The sequence below is a fragment of the Lemur catta genome, chromosome 15 (genome assembly GCF_020740605.2).
Source record: "Lemur catta isolate mLemCat1 chromosome 15, mLemCat1.pri, whole genome shotgun sequence".
In the NCBI taxonomy this organism is placed as follows: Eukaryota; Metazoa; Chordata; class Mammalia; order Primates; family Lemuridae; genus Lemur; species Lemur catta.
The window spans coordinates 19535681-19561698 of record NC_059142.1 but is presented as its reverse complement, the minus strand read 5'-3'; the positions used below and the strand labels follow the sequence as shown (position 1 = coordinate 19561698).

At 49.7% G+C, this 26018-nt stretch overlaps 3 protein-coding genes across 11 annotated transcripts; 2 read left to right on the top strand and 1 right to left on the bottom strand.

Moving 5' to 3' along the window:
- Positions 1-414: 414 nt before the first annotated feature.
- On the top strand, positions 415-8218 carry TMEM97 (transmembrane protein 97). Of its 2 annotated transcripts, none has more exons than XM_045525392.1 (3): positions 415-667; positions 5919-6058; positions 6919-8218. In XM_045525392.1, the coding sequence occupies exons 1-3, from the start codon at positions 423-425 to the stop codon at positions 7167-7169; spliced, it is 636 nt and encodes a 211-aa protein (XP_045381348.1). In that variant the 5' UTR covers positions 415-422; the 3' UTR covers positions 7170-8218. The 2 variants fall into 2 exon arrangements, with proteins under 2 accessions (XP_045381348.1, XP_045381349.1); XM_045525393.1 differs by having other exon boundaries at positions 463-667; positions 5914-6058.
- An 86-nt stretch (positions 8219-8304) lies between these two features.
- Positions 8305-14792, bottom strand: IFT20 (intraflagellar transport 20). Of its 7 annotated transcripts, none has more exons than XM_045525397.1 (7): positions 14557-14790; positions 12596-12678; positions 11466-11701; positions 11174-11302; positions 9762-9847; positions 9146-9249; positions 8305-8701 (listed from the first exon to the last, which is right to left on the bottom strand). In XM_045525397.1, exons 4-7 carry the CDS (start codon positions 11298-11300, stop codon positions 8620-8622), a joined length of 399 nt encoding a protein of 132 aa, XP_045381353.1. In that variant the 5' UTR covers positions 11301-11302; positions 11466-11701; positions 12596-12678; positions 14557-14790; the 3' UTR covers positions 8305-8619. The 7 variants fall into 7 exon arrangements, with proteins under 7 accessions (XP_045381353.1, XP_045381356.1, XP_045381352.1 ...); XM_045525400.1 differs by having other exon boundaries at positions 11466-11680; XM_045525396.1 differs by lacking the exon at positions 12596-12678.
- TNFAIP1 (TNF alpha induced protein 1) lies at positions 14722-25338 on the top strand. Of its 2 annotated transcripts, none has more exons than XM_045525390.1 (7): positions 14722-15070; positions 17944-18262; positions 19201-19370; positions 19786-19875; positions 19951-20003; positions 20772-20967; positions 22634-25338. In XM_045525390.1, the coding sequence occupies exons 2-7, from the start codon at positions 18058-18060 to the stop codon at positions 22868-22870; spliced, it is 951 nt and encodes a 316-aa protein (XP_045381346.1). In that variant the 5' UTR covers positions 14722-15070; positions 17944-18057; the 3' UTR covers positions 22871-25338. The 2 variants fall into 2 exon arrangements, with proteins under 2 accessions (XP_045381346.1, XP_045381347.1); XM_045525391.1 differs by having other exon boundaries at positions 14907-15131.
- Positions 25339-26018: the final 680 nt, after the last annotated feature.

Genomic DNA, 26018 nt, shown 5'->3' with positions numbered 1-26018 from the left:
AGCCACGCCGGGATCCCGCGCACCGCAAAGCCTCGTCTGCCGGCCCCGCTCTGCGGCCCCACCCCCTGCGCTGGGAGCGCCACGGCCCAGCACTAGCGGGCGCCGGTCCATACTACGCGAACAGAGTGAGTGAATGCAGTCACAGGCGAAAGCGACCACCGCCAGCAGCTGCCCGGAGTCCAAGGCACCACGCGCCCCGCGTACACGCCGGACCCTCGCGCGCCTTCCAGCATCCGGGATCAGCACGCCGCGCACGCTCACTATCTGACGTGGCTGAGCCCCAGCCCACGCGGCACGCCCGGCGGCCAATGGAAACAGTTTGTGGGGCGCCTTCTCTACGCGCTACACTCAGACGAGCCAATGGGCGCGCCCTGCGGGGAGCCCCGCCCCCTGCTCACGCGCCCCAGCCTCCCCGTCAGCCAATGGGAGAGGCCTGCGTAGCCTCACGGGGGCGGGGCGGCGGCCGAGGCGCCGGACCCGAGACAGAGCGCGCAGCGGGGCCTCTTCCTACACCAGCGGGTCCAGGCCCAGCCGACCGACGATGGGGGTTCCGGGCGCCAGGCGTTGCGTGGAGTTGCTGCTGGGCGTCTACTTCCTCAGCCACATCCCCATCACCCTGTTCATGGACCTGCAGGCGGTGCTGCCGCGCGAACTCTACCCGGACGAGGTGAGGGGCGCCCGGTCTGTCCCGGCCCGCGGGGCCGTCAGTCTGAGGCCCGTCCGCACGTGCGGTCGCGCCCCGGCGTCCCGCAGGCCCTCCCCCTCCCCGTCCGTCCAGGGGTCCAGTTCTGCCCCCTGTCCCCTCCCGCCTTCCTTGGGCCCTTCCCATTCTCCCACCCACTCCTTACCTAACTTCAGCTGGACGTCTTCCTCGGGCTTTTTCTTTATCCCAGACTCTTCTCCGAAGCTGCAAGGACAAATGCTTTGTTGCCTTTATTTCTTCCCTGGGTATGTTTAAGGCTCCCACGATTCCGTCTCTGGTCAGTTGTCAGTGTTGGAGGGAAGTAGCCAGTGTCTAAAATCACGTGTTGGATTTGTTTTAAATTTGTGTTCTTCGGAAGGGCTATAAAATACTAGTCTAATCCCAAAGAAAAAAATCCGAGTAGAATTAGGCCCGTCTAAAAGTTTAGCACCTTGATTGGTGTAGTTTGGGCCTTCACACATTGTCACTGCTTCAAGATCAGGATTCAGCAACTTCAAAAGCTTAGGAGTAAATTAATGACACCTTTTCAAATTACTTTTAATATTTGGTTCGAGTAAGAAGGATCCCCTGAGGCGAATAGCGCTGCTTCCTGGTTGCTGGGAGAGCATTCTTGACCCTAAACTTTGTTTTAATGGCCTTTTTTTCCCCTTCAGAGCTCCTGTTTTGTTTTGTTTTTTTGTTTTTTCTTTTCTGAACACTGTAACCTTCTTCCATGGAATTCCTGTCTTCAGTTCTGTCTCTCCAACCTGTCTGCAGAACTGTGGACTAAACTGACTTGTGTACCTAAAGATCTGATTTTGCCTCTGTTTCTCCTTAAATGCTTTTTCTCTTTCTCCTTAAATGCTTTTTCTCTTTCTCCTTAAATGCTTTTTCTCTGCAGGACAGCGTGCTTAATCTGAGGATCATGAACTCTCAAAAGAGTGTGTGCAAAAGTTGCTTATGCCTTGTGTTTCCTGAAAGGAGAGTCTGTAGCTCCCATCGACTTTTCCAGGGGTCTAATCCTCCCAAAAAGGTTGAGAACCACTGCTCAAGAATGTTTCCCCCACTCCCATAAGTCTCCTTTTTGTTTGTTTCTAGAACCAGGAATAAATGAGAAGACCTCTGACCTTTTCCTTTAGAAAAGCATGGGTAGTGTGTGGCAAGAGCATTGGATAGCAGCCTGGGGACTTGGTTCTTCCAAGAACTGGTTGGTTGTCTTGGGCAGGTGAGGGCTCTATAGCCTCAACTTAGAAGTCTTATTTTTTTTTGAGACAGAGTGTCACTCTGTTGCCTGGGCTAGAGTGCCGAGGCATCAGCCTAGCTCACAGCAGCCTCAAACTCCTGGGCTCAAGCAATCCTACTGCCTGAGCCTCCCGAGTAGCTGGGACTATAGGCATGCGCCACCATGCCCGGCTAATTTTTTCTATATATTTTTAGTTGTCCAGCTAATTTCTTTCTTTTTTTTTAGTAGAAACGGGGGGGGGGGGGTCTTGCTCTTGCTCAGGCTGGTCTCGAACTCCTGATGTCCAGCGATCCTGCCTTGGCCTCCCAAAGTGCTAGGATTACAGGTGTGAGCCACCGCGCCCAGCCAACTTATAAGTCTTATATGACTTATAGTTATATAAGAGATTTGGGTTAAATTATAAATTCAAATATATGTACAGAGTGTTTTGGTTTGCTATTGCTGCTGTAATAAGTTACCACAAATGGAGTGACTTAACACAGACACTCTTTTAACAGTTCTGGCAGTGAGAAGTTTGAAATGAACCTTACAGGGCTAGAATCAAGGTGTCAGCAGGCCTGGTTCCTTTTCAGGTTTCTAGGGGGAAATCTGTTCCTTGCTTCTTCAAGTTTCTGGTGGCCGTCAATGTTCCTTGGCTTGTGGCTGCATCACTTCAGTCTCTGCTTCAGGTTGTCACATTACCGCCTTCTCTTCTGTGGTCAAATCTCCTTATGCCTCACTTTTCTAAGGACGCTTGTAATACATTCAGGGCCCACCAGATAACCCAGGAAAATCTCCCCGTCTTAACATCCTTAACTTAATCATATCTGTAAAGTCCCTTTTGCCAAATAGAGTCACAGGTTCAAGGGATTAGGACATGGACATCTTTGGAGGCCATTATTCAGCCTGCCACAAAGCCAGATAGTGCATATCCTTTCTAAAGAGGTCATTGCAGCTCCGTGCTGACCACTGGTTCCCTGAAAAAAAGGAGAACCTACTATAGTATTGCCATATCTGTGATTTTGAAACCTATATGGCCAAAAAAACTCAGGCTGCGTGTTTATAATCTCTGATGTTATGGGTCCCTTTAATACTTGGTAATTAGTGTGTTAGTCCATACAGACCTTCCAGACCTAACAGCCGCTGGTTCCTTTCTCCTTTCTGAATGTGCCATTCTCCCACAAGCCCTTGTTCACCACTCACAGAACACAATGAAAAGGTGCCCGGCATCATAAAGACCCCATGTAAATGTATAAATTTGATTTGGTAAAATTTTTTTTAATGTTGTCTTACTGCAAAAGGCCAAAGGCCAATGCAGGCAGGACCTGGCGAGCGGGCGAAGCGAGCGAGCGAGCGAGAGAGAGAGTTAGAGTTGGAGAGTTAGAGTGTTAGAGGAGTTAGAGTTAGAGTTAGAAGGCTTTAGCACAGGGGCATCCTGGCCTGGAAGGCCTGTGCCTCTATTCACTTGCTGCATTGAGGTAAGGAATGGTGATTTTGTTGCTTCCGTATGGGGAAAATAACAATAAAAGCCTGGAGTTATTCTCAGATTCTCTTTGAAAAATACCAAAATTTAACATCTGTTTTTCCTCCCTAAATAGAAGAAATTTTTCCCTAGAACTAAAAAAGCCTATGTGAGATCACAAAATGGTTGGGCTGAAATTTGCAAATTAGAATTTTTTTGTGGTTTGAACCAAATCAACACTTGGAAAACTATTATTAAACAGTAAAATAATTTATTTTGGATTAGAACATAGGAAGGAAAGGATGAGAAGCATTTTGTGTTATCATTTGCAGCTGGGTAACATTGCTTCTGTTAATCTAAGGAAAAGCAGGTGAGCATGTATCTGGATCTGAAATCAGTCCGTGTTCTCAGTCTAAATTAGCAAAGTGCAAGGTTGTTCAGTGGCAACCTCTGGTTTAGAAAGCCAGTGTGCAGGCCAGGTGAATCTCTTAATGGATAACAATGGTGAGTTGAGTCAAATATGAGTCAGGTATAAATGGAAACGGTTTTATTAATAATATCTTTTTGGAGAATCTTAAGGAATTATTAATGGTCAAATACATGCTGTGATTTTAATGGGATTAAACTGGAACATCTTCCAGTATTATGTTTAAATAATCTTATTGCCATGGTTCTAAAGACTATCTGTGTTAGCTCATTGTATATTACAACAGTGGGGTGAGCACTATTACTGGCCCTACTGTATAGATGGGGAAGCTAGTGTAGAAAGATTAAAGGCTTTGCCAGAGCAGGCACTCTGCCCCAGGTCCCACACTCCTCCCCACTCTCCTGGGGGCCTGGGCCGCCTCCTCGCATTAGGTAGCTGGTATATAACTGTGGGCAAGTGATTGGGTCCTAACTGATTATGAGAGCTGGCTGATTAGATTATTTTTGATTTTTTTTTTTTTTTTTTTTTTTTTTTTGCTAATCTCATTCTGCAGCCCTTAGAAATTATAGCACTGTGTAAGTCTGCCTCAGTTTATGAAGTAGGTGAATCTGAGAGATTCTATACAAATTAAATAGGAAATGAAGTTCAAATGGACCAGAATGCCTTTTAAATTCTACGGTAAATCTTTTAGAACAGGTGGTTTCCTCCAGTATTTTTAAAAGTAATCTAAAAACAAAAAAAGGATCTTAAAAAAAAAAAAAAAGTTTAGTCCAAGTTGCTCATTTTCCAGACAAGGATATAGAGCCCTGGAGAGGGACAGTACTTAACCTTTACGAGTATTTCCCACCATGTTACTGTCCTCAGAAGTAAGCAAATGGTATTGCCATGAATTTTCATTTCAAATCAAATATAAATTAGAGATTGGTCAATAAATCGGTTATCTAGCCAGAGCCTTTCTGAAATTAATGTTATGCCAACAGAATGTTTGTTTCTGGCTATTTGCTTAAAGCTCACTTGCTGTGGTGAGGCTTCTATTTCACAACAGTGAGCCTTTATCTTTTGGTTAAAAATTAACAGGAAAAATGTCCTTGGATTTTCCATGGTGAGACAAATTCTTACCCTGGAGTTGCCTTTATTCATCATAACATCAAGACCTACTTGGCTTTGAAGGCATGTGTGTTGGGACAAGGCCACCTCCAGAAGGTTAAATGCGACAGACTTTCAGTAGTCCACATAAAGCTGAGAGCCCGAGCCGCTGGGCTCCTATAAAAGCAGAAAACGGGCAGCCTCAGTCTCTGCCTGTAGCCACGTCAACACGGATCTGCATCTTTGTATTCGACAGGAGGATTATAAGGGTGGGGCCCAAGCTAAAACAGAGACCGCTAACTCTCAAGACTTGCACAGCCTACAAGATGTTTAGTTTGTGGGTTGGGGCAGACTTTGTTCTTGCACTAATATCCTATTGGTCTTCTCAAAGAAAAAATTTAGAATTAGGGGAAGTAAGAATGATAAGGAACTTACTTGCGATACTGGCTTAATAAAGCATCAAAAGTTGTATCTCCACAGAGGTTAGATTTACCTCCCTTTCCATCACCACCTCCCCCCACAAAAAAGGAGAGGGAAATTCATTTCATTTCTGTATTCGAGGGAATCTGGCCTTTGGTGTATGATGTATGTTGTGAAAGGAAAAATGTCAGGATGGTTTTCCCTTTTTTTTAAAACAAAGAATGATATTGTTGGCAGAAATGTCACGTTTGTCCATTCCGTGAACATCCTGAGTGCCTACGAAGTGCCAGGTATGTATTGTTGGTTCATGACAGTGGATATGTGTCTTAACTCCTGGATATGTGTGGTCACGGGGCTATGAACAAATGCTGGGTAGCACAACGGAGGAGCTAGAAGAGTTGAGGGAAACTTCAGAAAAGGTAGCATTTGCATTAGGGCTAGTAAGGTTTTACTAAATGACTGTGTCTAGGCCATGTCACCAAAGCAAGCTGGGTGTGCCATCTGCCAAGGGGGCTAAGTAACGATGGACTCATCCAGTGTCTTCAAATGAGTTGGAGCTGAGCCTCTCCAGGGCCAGGTGGCTGTAATTCATCATGATCATTGTCTTTTTCTAGCTTAGAAACCTGCTGAAGTGGTACGCCAAGGAGTTCAAAGACCCTCTGCTACAGGATCCCCCGGTGTGGTTTAAGTCCTTCTTGTTCTGCGAGCTTGTGTTTCAGCTGCCTTTCTTTCCCTTTGCGACGTATGCCTTCTTCAAAGGTTGGTAAATGGTGGGGAGGTCCCATTTTTGCTCAGAAATCTTTTGGAAAAGTATCTCCAAGGAGAGGGGAGTGGTCCCATAGTTTGTATGAGGGTGCCATCGGATCTAGGGAAATAGCCAGATCCTGTAACGGGGACATTAATGTGGCCTAGATTGACTGTGGGCTGCATGGCTGCTTCAGTTATCTAGAAATCTCTCTCACACACGTAACACCTGAGGCCACTTAAAGGATGAGCTTGTTCCCTTTTGGTTTTTTTCCCCCACAGAATTTATCATTGGTTTTTATTTTTCTACTTTGGATAGTATCATACTGACTTATAAGCAGTAGCATCCAGCTAATCCATAAAGGGCTTAACTTCTCATTTAAAATTTATTCTTACAATGTTCTCATATAATTAATGCTTTTATTAAAAAGGTGGCCTGGCCATACCTGTGTATTTGGTACCTAACCTAGTACAGCTGAAAATGCTTATCTCCCACTGGAGTCCCCCAGAGTCAGAGTCCGCCTCTTGATCTTGTCACCTGTATGTAATTATTTCATGCACAGATGCTGTAGGACAGGGATTTAGGTCTAACTGGTAATGGCAGTTTTACTGCCTAGAGTTTTTCTGAATTATATTCCAGCCCCCACCCTTGGTCCTTTGGCAGTCAGCTGGGGTCCCAGCTGTCATGTAAGTTTGCACGTTGAGCAGTGTAACATCCACTTTTCCATTTGTTCTGACTTTCCACTTAGAGAACGGGACAGAAAGGTTTGACTGAGGGGAGCAGGCAAGCAGAGACAGGGTAGAGAATGTCATAGACATCCTTGGAGTCCCAAGCAGACCTCTGGCCCTTACCTTTTTCTTTTCCTCTACTTCAGGAAGCTGCAAGTGGATCCGAACCCCTGCAATCATCTACTCAGTTCACACCATGACAACTTTACTTCCAATTCTCTTCACACTTTTATTTGAGGATTTCTCCAAAGCCAGTGGTTTCAAAGGACCTGAGACTTTGCATGAACGATTAACCCTTGTAACTGTCTATGTCCCCTACTTACTCATCCCTTTCATACTTCTGCTTTTCATGTTGCGGAGCCCCTACTACAAGTATGAGAAAAGAAAAAAAAAATGAAACCACCACTGGCCCAGGGGAGAAGCCCATGGGGCAGTTGCCTATTGGACTTACTACAAGGAAAACAGCTCCGAACCCGTGTCTCCAGCAGCATTTGAAACATACCAGCAGCAACACACAAGAGCAAGACAGTAGCAGGAGCCCGTGAAACCCTCCCCCTCCAAGGGCACTGAGATGAAGAGGCTGATCGGCTCTGAGGGTGGGCGGAGGGCGTGGGCTGGGGTCTAGGGAAGTGGTGCCAAATACCTCACTACGTGCCTAAGTTCCACTGCAGGACTGCTACCAGCAGGCCCAGACCAGACACTGGATAGACTTCCAAGAACACGGCCTGCTTGATAAGTCCATGAGTCATTTGACCCACAGCACATCTGGCTAAACCCTTGACTCATGATTCCCTGTGGCATGTCACCAATCAGCAAAATAAATAATGGGATGTTTGGGGCCATTTTAAAATTTGAAGTTATGCCTCTTTAATATTCATTAAAAATTCTATGTTTTCTTGTCCCCACCTCTATGGGGGGGGGGGGGGGGAAGCTATGCAAAAGAGGTTTGAACTGTTTTCCTTACAGTTCAAGCCATAGCATGACTCAGAAATGGGTCAAACCAGAAAGTATTTTTATTTGTTTTAAACAGCTCATCCCAGGAGAAGAGATTTTTTTTTTAAGTCATCCTGTATCCAAATCTTAGTCTTCCTTATTTTTAGAGACCACCTGCCATAAGTCCTTTACTCTGAGGTCTGACATCTCAGGCCTGATCCCTAGTGGATAACTGCATCCTTCCTGATAAGTTTAATCTTCTCAGGAGAAAGGTGGGGTGACAGCTGGGCATGACATACCCACTGTGCGTTTATAAAGTCTCTTCACATCAGTGCTTTGTATTCCGTTAGCTTTCTTTAAATCTGTACTCAAGGCCAACACTAAAAGATGGTGGACAACTGGTCCCAGTCAGTTCCCTGCTTTTGCCCGTTTTGCTCACAGGTTGTACTGTCATGATTGGTGGTGGTGGTGTCTGACTTGTGTGTCTGGTCTAAATAAAAGCTGCTGACCGCTGCCTGGCTTGCTTTGTGGACGGAGGGGCTAAAGAATCCAGGGTTCTCTCACAAGGGGTTAAACATACTTCAAGGTAAAAAGGTAAATTGAGCCATTTGAAAACAATTTATTGCTTTTCTTTCCAAAGCTTTGTAAATTTACAAAAAAAAAGGATCAAAGCTTACAGTCTGCTCAGTTCAAACTCAGAATGAAGAGGTGAGACCCTGCTAGGTGGCCACCAGTGGCAGCTGTGCACTGATGCTCAGAATGAGCCCCAAGCCTCGCGGTGCTGCCTTCAGAGGGCTGCGCTCCTCACACACTGTGACACGCTTAGATCGTTAGTCAAGTTGCTGGAATAGTACACGGGGTTTGTGGTTTGGGGAGGGGGTTTGCCTTCCTACTATAAAAGTGAAATTTTCAGTTCATTTCTGAAAAATAAATTGGTCAATAAATTCATTTTGTTCTGCTTCTACTTTACACAAAGCTTCATATTCAACCCGATACCTGAAAAACAAAATTGTTAAAAGCCCTGAAAAAGGATGAAGTAAACCAGTTTTAATTCTTCTAGAGAAGAAAATAGAGGTTTAAATGAGTCAAGAAATGGTGAGTTCAGAATGAAGAAAGAAGATAGTAAGAGGCAAAGCCCTACCCAGGGCCACCCATTAGAAATCTCCAGCCCTGGGAAAGTCATCTTCCAGAGAGTCGGCCAACCTCGGGGACCCTTGCTACCTCAACTTTTATGCTCAAGCTACTAGAGGGTGGTTGATACTAACAAATTTTCTATTTCTTTCCCTTCAAATGTAATTTCATTTTAAAAATCTTCAAATCACGATGACAAGTGAGATGCTAATTCCTGGGAAACCGATGAAGAATGAAAAGTGATCATTCCAGAAGGAAAAGTAGAATCTCAGTTGAGTAAAGAACTTGCTTTGCATCTAGACTTCTTACCTTTCTAGCTGCATTTTCTTCTCTGCTATTAGTGCTTGAAGTTGCTGCTGTTGGGCTTCTCTCTGCTTTGCTATAGATTTGAGCAAGTTCCGAGCACCGATGGCCTAGGAAACAGGACAGCCAAAGGAGGTCATGGCTTCGTCAAAACCATCTACAGCATTAATTCTTCAAAGTGGGGAGGGGCTGTCTGGGAGCTAAGTCAGTGCATCGGGGGAAAAGAATGTGGAGCCCCAAAGATTTTGGAGTCAGAAGGATTAATCTACTGATCCCAAGTGCCTGCTGAGAATACGACAGTGGCTCTGAGGCGGGCCAGAGCTGGGCACACAAGTACTCGATGGCTCATCTGGTGGTGCCATTTGCCTTGTGCCCTTCACCAAGTCATCTATACCATGCAAGCCTTTGTTCATAAGATAAAACCATCTATCTCAGTGAAGATGAAATACTGACAAAGTATACTGGCATGTAAGTTAAATAGGTTAAAGTGCACCAGAAGTTGTTCTTAAAATCTTGTTTTAATTAAATAAAAGAACCCAGGTACCCACCCACCCCTCAAAACAAATCAAGAGGATGGAAAGATGAGAGGCTGAGATGTAGGCAGAGGATGTACTGATCTTACCTTCATCTTCTCATTTTCTGCTGCTTTTGCAAGTTGGTCAACAAGCTCAATTAAACCACCAACTATTTTCTGAAACTGGCCAATTTCTTTTAGGGAAAGAAAAAAAATAAAATGTTTTATTTACTCAGCATGAGGACTCCTGAGGCAATGAGCAGGCGGGGCTAACTGCCCCTTCTAATTTGTGTCAAAATAGTTTGGTGCCCAGCTAGGACTCCATGGCTGGCGTCTCTGGTCCCGGGTACTCAGGAGGCTGAGGTGAGAGGATCGCTCGAGCCCAGAGGTTCGAGGCTGCAGTGAGCTATGGTGACGCCACTGCACTCCAGCCTGGACGATGAAGTGAGACCTCATCACAAAACAGTTTGGTGTCTGCTGGCCTAGGTCTCCCACCCTCAGTCTGAACCTAGAGTGTCCAGCTGGAGCAGGGCATACCTGGGCCTTGCATCCCCACTGAGCCAGCCAGCTGCTGTCACCTCAGGCTATGAAGGCACCAGGCCCTTGGTGGGCCCATCCTGCAGATGGACCCCCAATCCTGCTTCCCCCGGGAGTGACAGGAAGAGCTGCTGTTCACAAAAGGACTACTCAGGACGTGAGCGCTGCTGCTGAACGAGCCACAGATATGACACTAGATTTCACTTAATGGTGGGGGTAGGGACTCCCCCCCTGCCCCGTAACGACAGTGAATGAAGAGCTCACAGCATGTAAGTGCTTAATCTCCCATTCACTTTTTTCAGTGTCCTCAATGTGACAGAACCCCATTTTACTGAGGGGAAACTAGGGCCTAGAGAGGTGGGACAGCAAGCACACAAAAACCACAGAAAACTGGTGACAGAATGCAAGCTACTTCTCACCAGTCAAGCACTCTGCATAGAGAGGGGCTCTCTCTACAAAGCCCCCAGAAGGCTCAGAAATTCCTTGTTCTAGCTAGATCCGGCTCTGCACCCACTGGCACTGGCCTTGCTTGGATGCTGGGACAGGAGGCTTTCTGGAGATCTCTAGCCAAAAGATGACGTTTTTAAGTCTTTTGAGCAGCCTCTAGAAACTTCAGTTATCACCTCTAACTCCAAATAATGGAGAACCTGTCACTGACGAGACTGTTTCTCCCAAGAAATAAATCATGAGTACATAATTCTATTTCTTACCCCCAAGCCATGGTTCTGCCCCTATGAAGTTTAAGGTTTCTGAGGGCAAAAAATCAAAGACGGCATATGTAAAAACAACCCCCATCCCGTCCCAGTGTTTGGTTTTGACTGGTGCTCTGAGACTACATGACAACATAAGGGAGCAGGCAGACAAGGTGGGTGGCACACAGGAAGGGACTCATAGCGACCAGGCTCAACCTGCAGGGAGCAAGGGCTGCAGTCAGGGGGAGGGCGGGGCACAGCGGGAACGGTGGCTCCCCAAATGATACTCACTGTCCACAAAGTCCTTGCACTCTTCTTTGAGCTCTATGGTCTGCTGGGTAACCTCTGGGTCCAACACCCGCAGCTTGTTCAGCTCATCAAAGTGCAGCCCTGCTTCACCCAGGATGTCCTTGGCCATAGCTGCGAAGACACCAGCCTCAATCCCTAATCACTTCCTAGCCACCCAAGGAAACACCTGCATCCGGCCAGCCCCGCTCCTGCCCCCAGACACCAGTGTCAAAATCCCAGATGTTCCAAAGGCTCCCCCTTCCCTCTGCCTCGGCCTCCGCCTTCAGAGCCTCACCTGTTTCCCTTGAGTTCCCTAGAGAAGTTCTGCTCTGAAGGGGTGACAGTGGCAGTCAGGAGGAGGTGTGTTGTAGGAGCAAGGGTCAGGAAAGAATAAAGTCCAGTTGCTTGTCACAGGCAGCATTCATTCAACACACATTTCTTGAGTGCCTACTATATGCCAACACTGCTAGATGCCAGGGGTACAAAGATGAATGCAACATGGTGCCCGCCCTGGAGGAGCACATAGTTTAGCTGGAGGAAGACAGACATGTAAACTGAAACATTACGCCATGTTAAGTGCTTATTCAGAAATATCACTAAATAGCTGGAGGAGGATAAGAGCAGTTAACTTGGGGTAAGGGAGTGACATCTGAACTAAGTTGTGAGCCATAAGCTTGTTTAAATATACCATTATGTACCCAAAGACGTGAAAAGTTTTTTTTTTTTTTTTAAGACAGAGTCTCAGTCGCACAGGGTAGAGTGCAGTGGTGTGATCACAGCTCACTCACTGCAACCTCAAACTCCTAGGCTCCAGGCATCCTCCAGCTTCAGCCTCCCGAAGAGCTGGAACTACAGGTGTGTGCCAGTACACCCAGCTAATTTTCTTCTATTTTTAGTAGAGATGGGGTCTTGCTCTTGCTCAGGCTGGTCTCGAACTCCTGAGCTCAAGTGATTCTCCTGCCTCAGCCTCCCAGAGTGCTAGGATTACAGGTGTGAGCCACCGTGCCCGGCTGAAAAGAGTTTTCAAATTCATATACTAGAACAACACAGAAAGCAAATGAGAAATCTGAGTGAATTAATAAGTAGGGTTAAAATAAGAAGCCAGGAGTAAAAATATTACCCACAATGTACAGGATATTGTACAGTTGTCTGCACTGTGAATCAAAGTTGGGTCAGTCCCTTTCTAGCAGAAAACACAGAAAGGAATGAAGCCTCAGCCAGAATGTACAAAGTAAGGAGGGCACAGAAGTCATTCCAAGCAGAGAAAACAGCATAGACAAAGGCCTGGAGTCCTGGAAAGGTCCTATCCTGCCTAGGGGATGAAGAGAAAGATGGGGCTGAAGCCAGATCAGGAAGACCCTGTGTGGTAAGCTAAGGAGTTTGGATTTTATTTTTCTGTAGGCTACAGAGAACCAGCAAAGATACCTTCTCCCTTTCCAGGCCACTCTGCACTCCTAGTCCAAAGGATGCCTCAATTCTCAGATGCAAATACTGAAAATACCCTCGTTCTGCGAAAAGAACATAACACAAAAAATTAAAAACAGAGATCATGGCTAGGCACGGTGGCTCACACCTGTAATCCTAGCACTCTGGGAGGCTGAGACAGGAGGATCACTTGAGCTCAGGAGTTCAAGACCAGCCTGAGCAACAGTGGCACCCCATCTCTACAAAAACTAGAAAAGTTAGCCAGGCATGGTGATGAGTGCTTGTAGACCCAGCTACTCAGGGGCCTGAGGCAGGAGGATCACTGAAGCTCAGGAGTTTGAGGCTGTAGTGAGCTATGCTAATACTACGGCACTCTAGCCTGGGTGCCAGAGTGAGACCAAAAAAAAAAAGAAAGATCTGTCTTCCTGCTGGTTCTAGTTACACAAACAGCATATTTAACAGCTAGCAGGTGAGTTACACAAATAGTGTATTTAACAGCTACCAGGTGAGTTACACAAATATGTATTTAACAGCTACCAGGTGATTAATCAGAACAGCTGCTCCAGAAAGATTCAAATAACACGAGGAAACAAACATCTGCTTCAATTTCCACTCCCTTCCCTGACAGCATGCGTTTATTCAGAAAGGTCTACTGAGTCCCTGCTCTGGGGATAGAGTAGTGAAGAAAATGCCTCTGAACAGTAAACAAATGATCACAAATTGTGATAACAGTATAAAGAAAAGCACATGGTGCCATGTGAAGTGCAGCAAGAGAACGTAATTCATAAGAGGGGGGCATGGAATATCAACGTCTTTCTGAAAAACTGACACTGAAACTGTCGAGACCTAAAGGATGTCCAAAAGTTTTTCAAGTGAAGGAGGAAGCAAGGCACTCTGGCAGAAGGAAAAGCATAATGTGAAGATCCTGAGGCAATTAAGAAGTCTGATGCATCCCAAGAACGGAAAGGCTAGTGTGATACAGTGACAGAGGGAGCAGGGAACAGGATGAGGCTAGATAGGCTAGAGCTGGACTGTGGAGGGCTCTGAAAGCTGCAGTAATGAGCTTGAATTTTATCATAAGGGTAATGGGCAGCCAGTGGGTTCTCAGCAGTGACATAATCAGATTTAGAAAGTTCCATCTGGCTTAGCCTGGACAACAGACTGGACAGAGCAAAAGGGCAGGGCAACACCTATCTTGTTCATCACTGTAACCCTAGCACCTAGCACGGTACCCGCACACATCGGGAACTAAGTTAATGTTTGTGGAATGAATGACTGTGGAAACAGACAGGAGGCTATTACAGCAATCAAGGCTGGCAGCTCAAGACAAGTGTTCCGAGTTGAGATGTTTTGTAGGTCGACTTGATAGCATTTAGTAATGGATTGATTGAATGAGGGGGTTTGAGGATGAGTGGAAGAGAGAGGCATGATTCCCATGAATCTAGCTTGGGCATATTGTCTCATTGGAGGAGACAGTTTAATGAGATAAGATGGAAGAAGGGGTGTAGGGAGAGGGTGCACAGCTGACTATTACATTCTCTACCACTCCCACCACACGCGTGTCTGAGCATCTGAGCAACACCCAGCACAAGAGGGGGGACTGAGCTCCCTGAGGATGAGGGTGGTCTCTGTGTCCCGGCTCTCCGCCCCCTGCTAGGCACTGCTACGAGGGTGTAGAAGGAGCACTGGGCAGAAAGTCAGCAAAGCCTGGATGATGGAGCTGGCTCTGCCTTTACTATGTAAATTCCTGGAACTTATCCGAACCACGGTTTCCTCATAAGATCGTTGCAAGCATCCACGCGCCAAACTCCAGGCCTACGCTGGGTGCAAAAGCGCTCCCCTAAGAGTCGGCCGGAATTCCCACGTCTCTTTCAGCCTGGGACTGCCTTTCCTCAGGGCGCGGGCCTGTACGGTTCCGCCCCGGGTCCGCCTGCGACCCCCGACCCGAAGTCACAGCCTACCTGCTCGGCCCGGTAGCGGTGACACACTGCGGCCTAGGCTGATGTCAGCAGGTAGCCTCACCACGGGCAGCGGCAGCTGGTCCCCGGCCAGCCCGCCTCGGCCGCTGCCACGGCTACAGAGCCAGTTCACCCACAACGTCACTACCTGACACCGGAAGCACTAACATTCCACAGTCAGCTGGGAAACAGAGGCCCGATGAGGAGCGATGGCTGTCCACAAGACCCAGAGGCCTTTGCGCCAGCAAGGCTGCCGGAAGTAGCTGCGCTCTCGCGGCGGAAGAGTCTCGAGGGATTCGGCCTCCCCCCGCCTCCCGCAGGGCGCTGTGCATGCCGGGCCTTGTAGTCTCCAGCTCCCTGGCCGGCTGGGCCGGGCCGCACGCGGCTCCGGGCGGAGTCGGCGGGCGCAGGATGTGAGCTCACAGCCCGGGATTGCTGGCGGAGAGGCAGCCACAGGCTAGGGGCTGCACGGAGTCCGCTCGCCACCCAGCTGAGAGGAGAGGCGCCCCCGGGGACGGTGAGAGCCGGGCCTGCCGATGCCCTAAGGGACGGGATGGAGAGGCACCGGCTGTAGCAAAGTGAGCCCTGCCGGGTCCTGGGAAAAGGCGTGGGACGGGGTAGGGAAGATGGAGAGCTCAAATTCTCCACTGGGGGTGGGTGTGAGAACCGGTCTGGGTTTTTCGGCAGTGAGGAGTGGCCCGGGCTGGGGAAGACTGGCCACAAGAGAGGCTGGCTGTCGCTAAATTTCCCCAGGACCCTTCGGATGAAGCCTTACCTGTAATCCTAGGATTTCTGCTAGATCCGCCCACTCTAGCCTAGATCAGCTTTACCCTCGCTGTCCCCGGTGCCTGACAGATTTCTGGGTCCTTCTTCCTTTAAGACCCCACCCCTTTCCACTGCCGCGGTGGTTTGCCCTTTGTTCTGCTTGGGTTCCCATTAGCTTCGCTGAGTGAGACATGGATCCGCCCCTAGCCTCAGGCTTCCCCAGAAATGCACAAAGTCCGGAAGGGACAGCGCTGAGGCTATCAGTGGAAACTTCATTCTCACTGGAATTACTTTCTGGGGCGTCACCTGCCATAGGATTCCTGGAACCCATTGGTCCGGACGGAATCTGAGCTGACGTCATCCAGGGGCTCAAAGCAACTGCTTTGTAGGAAAGGAAGGGATTAGTTCAGGATTTGTCTTCCTCTCTCGGCAAGCCTGGCCTCTGAGTTCCTTTGGTTTGGAGAACTCGTATGTGTGCTTTCTTTGATCCTGGGAAAATTGGGGCTAGACACAATATACATGAGGAACTTGCTAAAACCTGTTAAAGGGTGGATTTATTCCTTTGGAGTGGGCAGGTAAAGGCAAGGTGATCTCATACCATTCTAGTATTTCTTACTCATTGGGCCGTCTCCTGGTGACGGCTCAGCTCATCCATACCCCATGATCCATACTCTGCCTCAGGGAGGCAGAGCCAGGGGAATTACTTGAGCCCAGGAGTTTGAGTCCAGTCTGGGCAACATAGCAAAAGAGAGAGAGAAAATATATATATGCTATAAATAAATCAGATCATATCACTCCCTTGCTTAAAACCTTCCAATGGATTCCTATACTATATTGTAATTAGTATAAAATCTAAACTCTTTAATATCAGTTAGCACCTGCCTGCCCTGACTTTACATGAAAGCAACTTCCCCCTGCTTTCAGTGCACCAGACATCATGACCTTATTTCTGTTCCTAAAACTTGTTTCTAGCAGGAACTTTGCACTTACTCTTTCATTGTTTTAGATTGTTCCTTTGAGACCTGAGCTGAAATGTCACCTTCCCAAGGAGGCTTTCCCTGTCCTTCTGTCCAAATTAGTGCCTCTCCCTAATCATCCTCTTACCATTATTTAATTACCTTTATTGCATTTTATTATCTTCTGGAATTGTCTGTTTATTTATGCATTTCCTGGTTTATAGTCTGTGTCCTTCCACTAGAATGGAAGCTTCATGAGGACATGACTCTTCTGTATTTGTTCTCTTATGTATTCCTAGTGCCTGGCACATATCAGGGGCACAATAAATACTAACTTTTTTTTAAAAATTCTCGTTTGTATTATGATGCTTCTTGGAACTCCTTGAGGGCTAGGACAATATCTTTTCATCATTTCCTACTGCTTGGCATAGTAGACACTCAATAGTTTTATTGCTGAATGAATTAAATGAGCTAATATATATCAAATGCCAAGAATAGTACCCAGTGCATAGTAAATATACAATGAATGTTAGCTATTATGCTTCTGCTTCAGTGAATGAATTTTAGTGATTCTTTAGAAAGCCAAAAACATAATACAGAATCTAAATCATGAGAAATGGCCTGGCTTTGCTCTCCTTTGTTTCCTCTTTCCTCTCTCCCATCAACTCCTGTTAGTGTTTTAGTTTCCACCTTCATTGTTTTATTTTACCTTGTTTTTATTTTTAGAGATGGGGTCTTGCCATGTTGCTCAGGTTGGTCTTGAACGCTTGGGCTGAAGCGATCCTCCCACCTCGGCCTCCTGAGTAGCTGGGGACTATAGGCATGCGCCCAGCTCACTTCATTGTTTTTAGATTTATCATCTGATCTTTTCTAGTCCTTCCTTCCTTTCTCCTTGGGAAGGAAGAGAAGAGATAGGCCTGGGCTCCCTCTGAGGAAGAAGAAACAAAAATAGCCATCCTGTAGTTATTCTACCCTAAAAAATAGTGACAATTTTAGGAACTTAGGGCAAGGCTGGTGCCAAGAAAGGGGCAGGTCAGGAAGCTTCAGCTGGAGTCCAGGTAACCTGTGCCAAGAACACCGGCCAGCTTCCTCCAACCCGGCTCACTGCATTCTCTCCTGAAACTGCTTTTACTTTCCTTCTGAAGCCAGACTCTTGACTGCACCCAGAGTGAGCACTGGCACAGGCTGCTCCTGAGTCTGGAATCTGCAGAAAGGAAGGAAGTGCATCCTGTCCTTCTGGCTCCTGGGAAACTCCTAGGCTGGCTGGATTCCCAGTAGGCGTGGCTGGGAGTCTGGGATCCTGAGACCCTTGACAAGAAAATAACTGTAATCTGACTGGTCCCCTCAGGGTGATCCATTCCTCAGGCCCTCTCTGACTAGTTCCCAGGGTTTTCTTGTCTTCCTGGCCACCCCTAGTGGAGCTGAGTCTCAGGGAGCCTGGTGTGGTGACCAGGGCAGGGCCCTGGGAGACTATGCTCCCAGCCCTGATTCCTGGGACAATAAAGACAGCAGGAAATCCCTTCTCACTTTGCCTGGGGACTTGGCCTTTGCCAGGGAGTGGTTGGGCTTCCGAGGGAGAGAAAGACTTTGGTCGTGTTCCCACTGTCATCCCCTCCTGGTTTGAAGGTTCTATCTACTGACTTCCACGTTCACTCCCCTCTCCTCACAGCACTGAGAGTATGAGGCTCTGGCCTCCCCTGGCCACTCACTTGTGACCCCTTCCACCACGGCGGAGCCTTCCAAGCCCACCTCTTGCCGTGTGGTCATCTACTTGCAGCGGGAGATGTCGGGGGATACCTGTCTGTGCCCAGCCTCGGGGGCCAAGCCCAAGCTAAGTGGCTTCAAGGGAGGAGGGCTAGGCAACAAGTACGTCCAGCTCAACGTGGGTGGCTCCCTGTACTACACCACCGTGCGGGCACTAACCCGCCATGACACCATGCTCAAGGCCATGTTCAGCGGGCGCATGGAGGTGCTAACCGACAAAGAAGGTGAGGCATCAGGGCTTATGGGGCAGGGTGGGGAGGGAAAGAGGGATTCCTGAGGAAATGACTTCAGGACAGGGCTTAAGCCTGGGAGATCTAGAATTTAGATTCGCTTTTCCTCTTCACCTAGTATAGGACAGCTTCCTGGAATCCTTAGGAGAGCTTCAGAAGTCTCTGAAATTGTACATAGAATATTATACATGTATGCATTTTACAGGGAGAAGATCTGTACTTTTTTTTTTTTTTTTTTTTTGAGACAGAATCTCGCAGTGTTGCCCGGGTTAGAGTGAGTGCCGTGGCGTCAGCCTAGCTCACAGCAACCTCAAACTCCTGGGCTCAAGCGATCCTACTGCCTCAGCCTCCACAGTAGCTGGGACTACAGGCATGCGCTAATTTTTTCTATATATATATTTTAGTTGGCCAGATAATTTCTTTCTATTTTTAGTAGAGACAGAGTCTCGCTCTTGCTGAGGCTGGTCTCGAACGCCTGACCTCGAGCAATCCTCCCGCCTCGGCCTCCCAGAGTGCTAGGATTACAGGCGTGAGCCACCATGCCCAGCCTAAGATCTGTACTTTTTAAATATTCAAACAGGACAGGCTTCTGTTAAGAACCATCGCCGTAAGCCTGGGTGGTAGGCAGAAGGCTGGCAGCGGCTGGTGGTTTCTTGTTGCCAGGGCTGGGCCTCTGTGGCCTCCACGGGGCCTAGAGGGCCTGTGTCTCCCATAGGATGTGCCAGTTCTTGGCTTTAGGGAGGACGGGTGAAGAGCAGCTGGGGACCTGAGAGCTAGAACTTCATACTCACTCTTGTCACCCTGTGCCGTGGGCTCCATGCTCTTGGAGCACCTTTCCTTGCCACCCGCCACCCAGCTCGTCGGTGGCCTTTGCTTGCTTCTGGGCACCTAGAAGCAAACAGTAACCCTGTGGGGCCCCTTTGAATCCCCAGGCTGGATCCTCATAGACCGATGTGGAAAGCACTTTGGCACCATTTTGAATTACCTCCGAGATGACACCATCACTCTCCCTCAAAACCGGCAAGAAATCAAGGAATTGATGGCAGAAGCAAAGTATTACCTCATTCAGGGGCTGGTGAACATGTGCCAGGCGGCTCTGCAGGTAGGTGGATGGAGTTGGCGTGTGTTGGTGAGGTCGAGAGTCGCCCCCTTCTCCTGGGACGTGACGGTCTGGTTCCTGGCAGGCTGCGTGGGAGGTGGGGTAGACGAGTCCAAACCTAGTTAGATTCAGGGAGATGCCACCCAGCCCAGCAAACTGGCAGCCGGGTATCCGCCCTCGGCAGTGTGCGTGGGCCGTGCTTCTAGTCTGTGTGCCTAGGGATATGGATCCTAGGTTTTCTGGAAATGGGGGTCTGCCTGCCCACTGGCAGTTTCTGTTGCCAGGGGCTTTGTGACCTCTGTCTGATGCCTCCTCACCAAGGACCAAGTGGTCATGGCAGAGGGGCTCCAGGGGTACCTGGCTGGGCCCAGCAAACAGAAGAACCCATAGAAGGTTCTCTGCTGTGTGTGTCTCCCAGGACAAGAAGGACTCCTACCAGCCTGTGTGCAACATCCCCGTCATCACATCCCTGAAGGAGGAGGAGAGGCTCATCGAATCCTCCACCAAGGTACTAGGACCTCTGGGGGCTGTGGGCAGGGCACGCCAGTCCCCGACCCCATGCTCACTCTCTCCTCCCTTGCAGCCCGTGGTGAAGCTGCTGTACAACAGAAGCAACAACAAGTATTCCTACACCAGGTAGGGTGGGCGTCTGTCGGGAGACCCGGGGAAGGGCTGCAGGAGCAGCTGAAAGGGTTGAGCAGCCAGAGCGGACACTGGGTGGCGGCAGACCCAAGGGAAGCCACCTGCACTCCCAGCACGGGTCTGGGTCTCAGAACCAGCCGTGCTAAGGCGGAAGAACAGAGTAGAAGGGAAATTGGGGTGGAGGCAGTTAGAACTTGGCGCAGGGTCCTGGCCAGGATGGAAATGATCGAGTGTGAAATGCACCCTTTACCTGTGTCAGGCAGCGCGCCAGGTGGTTTCACGCTCACTGTCTTACCAAGCGGAGGAGGGACACTGGGAAGGGGGTGGGGAGGGGGGGCTGGAGTCCTCCTAAGCCAGCCTGTGTACCGCACACTGGGCTGATGTTCCCCTCACCCCTCGATGCCTCCCGTCCTCTCAACAGGCCACAGTTAAGTATCCGCAGGTGGCAGCAGTCTCAGAGTCCCTGTGGACAGGCAGGTTGCCACTGTCACCCCCACAGCAAGGGAAGGAACACCTCCTGTTGAAATAGCAGCGTGCCTCCTTCCTTCTGGGCTCAGTGCAAGGAGACCACCTTTCCTCAATTCCTTTTCCTCACAGTGCCCCAAACCCAGAGGGTGCCCCATGACCCTTTCTCTTCCTGGCCCCCTGGCATCCTGTGTTCCCTGTAGCAGGACAGGGGAGGGGAAGGCCCAGCTGGCTCTAGCATCCTCCCTGGTGCTGGAACCTCATTCCCAGGCCTGCTGGTGCTTGTGGGTTTTTCAGCAACTCTGACGACCACCTGCTGAAGAACATCGAGCTATTTGACAAGCTCTCCTTGCGCTTCAATGGCCGCGTGCTCTTCATCAAGGACGTCATCGGCGATGAGATCTGCTGCTGGTCCTTCTACGGCCAGGGTCGGAAGCTGGCAGAGGTGTGCTGCACTTCCATCGTGTATGCCACGGAGAAGAAGCAGACCAAGGTGTGGGGGCTGCCCTCTGTGTGGGTGGAGAGGACACACAGCAGCAGCAGGAGTGGTCAGGGCAGGCCCAGTGTGGCCCAACGGAGCCTTTCCCCACAAGGAGCAAAAGGGGTGTGTGTCTGGCTCTTTGCCAGACGTGCCGGGAGAGTGCTAGGCAAGGACCAAGGCAGAACAGGGGGCTTGGGGAATGGACAGAAACCATTGGTTCCTGCCAGCTGGAGAGCAGGGGCCATTGACCAGCAGGGGACAGCCTGGTGTTGGGGGAAGGCCTGGTTTGGGTCTGAATTCTGGTTCCACCACTTGCCAGTTTTCTAACTTTGGCCAAGCCATTTAAACCACCTAGCCCTCAGTTTCCTGATTTGTAGACATGGGAATGATAGTATGAGCTTAACAGAGATATGATAAAAATGAGAGCACTCTTAGGAGAAGCAGTGTGGTACAGTGGAAATAGCTCGGGCTTCAGGGGTAGACAGATTGCTGTTCAGATGTCCTCTCTGGCCCCCACCAGTTAGGTGTTCTGATCAATCAACTTAACCACTACCCGGCACACGTGAGGCATCTGGTAGGTGATCATTAACACAACCTCAGCTACCTTGTTCTCCCGGGCTGCAACAGAAGGTGTCCTCCCCAGAGAGTGGCTTCTTCCCATGAGTGTGTGTCCTGGAGACAGCAGGGCTTTGCTGCTGTGGGACGGCAGCTCACTGGGGGGGTGGGGGGAGTAGTCACGTGGCTGTAGCCAGGCTCGCTGAACACCTCCTTGGGCCCAGACTACTGAAGTGCCTTGGCTGGGAGATCAGCTGCCAGTCAGGAAAAGACAGCGTACAGGTGGCCCTGCTTCCTCCTGCCATTTTTGGTGGTGGAGGCGGGGCGGAGGCTCCAGAACATATCGGTGGAGAAGGGATTCTGGGGTGGGTCTCAGGAGTGGTGGGTTAAGCCGTGGACGTGGCAGCAGCAGCTGTCACCTTCCTAAGTGTTTTCTCTTCCATGAGCTCTTTGACCCCTCACTCCACACCTGTGAGACAGGCAGGGCTGGAGCCATTCTCCCCATTTGACAGGTGAGGGAGCAGACGCTGGGCCGCAGGTGGGGCTAGAATGCAGGTGCCTCGATCGCCACCCCTTTTCTCTTTCCTGCAGACTGTCGTGAGGGCAGGGCCCCAGCTCAGGCACCCAGAAGGAAGCAATAGAACCTCTCCTCAGAGCAGCCGGCTGCTTTCAGTAACGTATTTGGTTGTGCACTGTGGCAGGCTCTCTGCTAAGCGATTTACATCTTTCCTGTAATGTTGACAACTCTCAGAGGTAGACATGAACCGTCATTTTACACATACGGAAACTGCAGCCCAGAAAGGTTAAGCCGGAGGCCCCACAGCTAGGAGTGGTGGAGCTGTGTTTGGACCCAGGCCTGGCCACAAGGCCATAGCCGCCCCCTGTCCCTGCTGGCCCATCCGTCTCGGGCTGTGGGGAGGAGAGGGGGTTGTCTTCTGTATCCTTATGTCCACAGAGTACCTCCCCTCGACACCTCCTTCCGAGGGAGGCCTGCCCTCCCTCAACACAGGCTCTCTTGTGACAGTCAGGAAGCTTGTGGAGCCGGCACAGGGCCAAGAACTCTGACGTGCTGCTCCATCTCTGGGATGAAACCTCACTCGGTCCTCTTGTCCCCTCACCCCAGGTGGAGTTCCCAGAGGCCCGAATCTATGAGGAAACACTCAACGTCCTACTGTACGAGACTCCCCGTGTTCCTGACAACTCCTTGTTGGAGGCCACAAGCCGTAGCCGCAGCCAGGCCTCCCCCAGTGAAGATGAGGAGACCTTTGAACTGCGGGACCGTGTCCGCCGCATCCACGTCAAGCGCTATAGCACTTACGATGACCGGCAGCTCGGCCACCAGTCTGCCCATCGCGACTGACGAGACCCTCAGGGAGTCGGGGCACGCGAGGCCCCATCTCCCGTCCTGTGGAAGCCCACCCCACTGGCCACCCTGTGCTGCTGCTAGCTGAGTCTCTGCTCCACCACCCAGAGGCATGACAGGCCCTGCTGGGAGGTCAGAGGCCTGGGCAGGGGAGGGACCACATTCCTCTGCCCTGCCTCCGGGCACTTCAGATGACTGAGCCCTGTCCCACTTGCTCAGCATCTCCCTTCCTGCCACTGACGGGGAGCTGCTTCTGCTCTGGGGCGAGTTCTGCTAAGAACGTTCCCCCAGGCCCTTTGCTGAGCCCCGCTTCCTCTGCCAAAGGGCTACTACCCCTGGGGCCTCAGCTGAGGCCCGTGGCGAACGGGTTCGTTCAGGGAAAGGGTGGCTGCTGGTGCTGTTTTTAACAGAAGGTAGGACTGCTTTTTTCCTAAGGTATTTAAGCACATGCTTGACGAGTTTGGTTTTTTTAAAATAATCTAGGAAACAAATAGTTTTAAGTCTAATGATGAGGGGATTGGGCATTTCAGTTGCCCTCCAGCGTGCCAAGACCCTGCTTATGACAGAACCCTTGGCCTTCTCCAGGCCTTTGGGATCTGTCTTTAAAGCACTTTGCACTGTTATTCAGGAGATTTTTATTCTGCCCCGACCCACGTCTTTTCTGACCCTAATCCCTTGGTCCCTGCAGAACTAGTCTGAGGGAGGGGATAAAGATGAAGCAATAAAAATAGAGACCAGCCTTGGCTTTGGCAGCCAGGCCACACAGCCAGCCCACAGGTCACTGAGGAAGGGAGAATGCATAAGTTGGGACTTGTGGTCCTAATAGGGTCCCTGTGAGAACAGACATTTTACCCCTACGTCTTAGAGTCACATAACGGGCTCCTAGGGTCTAACATGACTGCTTTTTTTGCTTCTCTCATCTTTGAGTGCCCTTGGCTCTGAGGCATGTTGTCCTTACACACTATAAAGCCAAAGAGCTGTCACAGGCTACAGGAGCTACTTCACACCAGAAACGAGAGCCAAGAGTTAGGCTGTGGCACCCCCAGGCACTGTGTAGCGCTGCCTGGTGTGGCCATCAGCCGAGGACAGCGAACTGGGAGTCCTGTGCTCCCAGCAGCTCCCTTGAGGTGGCACGTGTTCGGCCTTGTATCTCCCACCCGGCTCTATCCACGCTGTTGCTTTGCGTCCTGGCTGGGGTTGGTGGTTCTGCCCAGTGGTGAGTCTGTGAACACAGGAAGATGGGAGCAACCCGAGCCCCTAGAAGGCCTCCATTCCTTTGGGTAGCTTAGCCATGGAGATGCCAGGCATCGGCCAAGGTGAGCTCCTCTTTCAGGCTTTGGTTTTCATTCCCTTTTGCTTGGCTCGGCCTTTGGGAAGCAGCTTATCTGAATTCTTTCCAAAGGAATGCCGTCAGGGAGGGGCTGTCCTGCCAGTCCAACAAAGCAGCACAACCATGGACACTATCCACTCTCTCGGGAAGGGATGTAGGTTATCAAGTTCATCCCTCTCAACGACTCCTATGATAGCTAAGTGGCCGCTCACGGCTGACCCCACAGAGTCTATGGGCAAGTGCCAGGCCCGGGGTTAGACACTCACAAGGACCTAAAGTGACAGGATCGCAGGGGACATGTGACTTTAATCAGGCATTTTACATGTTAGTCACAGTCTTGAATGTATACATAGCTCTAAGACTCTCAGGTCAGGTACCTTGGTGATGAGCTACTAGTTCTTCCAGCCCTCCCTGAAGTAACAAGGTGGAGACAAATCCATTTATTTGGCCAAGTCAGGCTTTGGCTTTGTGGTTTTCCCACAGAGACTGGAATGCTTCAGCCTGAGCTCACTGGCCTATTTTCTCAGCTGCCCTCTTGCAGCCCTTTAATACTGAAATTCCCAGCTCCCCACTGAGGTATTTTCATGCTTGCCCTTTGACCTCCCCCCGTCAGCCTCTACTTACTGCTTTGCCATTCAGATCCTCGGCTGGCTTGGTGGTGACTGGTCTGTCTTCCTGAGAAAGCACAGGCGTCTGGGACTGGGCATTTATCTTCCCTGACTGAAAATATCTCCTTGATCTTGAGGAAACTACTAATACTGAACTCACTGAAGTGATCTTGGCTTCTCTAATCAGACTTTGTGGCTTAAGGGTTTGGGGCAATTTTCTTTGAAAGTTTCTCGGCCCCATTCAGAAAGCAGCTGTTGGCTGTGTGAATTTTTGAAGGTCAAGCAGCCCAGGGGGAAGTAAAGGTCAGACCTTATTACAGTTTCTGAGAAAGCTGGAAGCCTGGTGTCAACAGCACAGACTGGTGTTGGGTTTTATTGAATCTGGTATGTGACCGAGGTCGGCCTGAAGGATGGCACCGGTCCTGGGCATGAGAATTTTTCCTTTATCATGTAACTGCAATATTTTGTTGCTCAGCCTAAGTGCTGGAAGTAAACACTAATTTCTAATAAAATTGTGTTACACTGCAGTGGCACAGATCCATGTTTACTGTGAGTGGGCCTTGGCCAGCTCGCTGCTACAGGCTCAGTTCCTATGCTTCTGTCCACCACCTGACCTTGTGTTCCAGCTCGGTCATGCGACCTTGCCCTGCAACTCAAGCTCCCCCTGGTGGAGGATTAAAGACAACACTAACAAGGGCTGGAATTGAGATTTAATACTAATTCAAGAATAAAATGATCTCTAGCAATCACTGCAGTGGCCGGGGAGAAAGAATCCTAAGAATTAGAGCAAAATGCAGCACAGTTCATTTCTGGCCCTTAGATATCTGAGCAGCTCAGGAGTAGCTTGGCTTAGTCACTGTCCATACCTAAAGCTGTTCCTCGGCTGAATTTCCGCATTTGTGGTCTGGATGCTCGACAGACTGGTGGCTGGCAAGCCCATTGCTCCAGGAAACCCAGCTGGCTTGCTTCACTCCTCTCCCAGGCCCGGCGAGGCCAAAAATGACAATGGCTGGTCAGTATTAAGAGCCAGGCCACTCTGATGCTGACACTGGCCTCCCTCTCTGCACTTGGCAGAAGGTAAAAGAGACACGAGAGTCCAGTCAAGTGTCATCCACCGGCTGAGAGGCACAGTGACCCTGGGAGGTGTCCAGCATCCAGGCTGAGGGAAACAGGCACACATCCTAGCAGAGGGGCGGCTCTCTGGAAG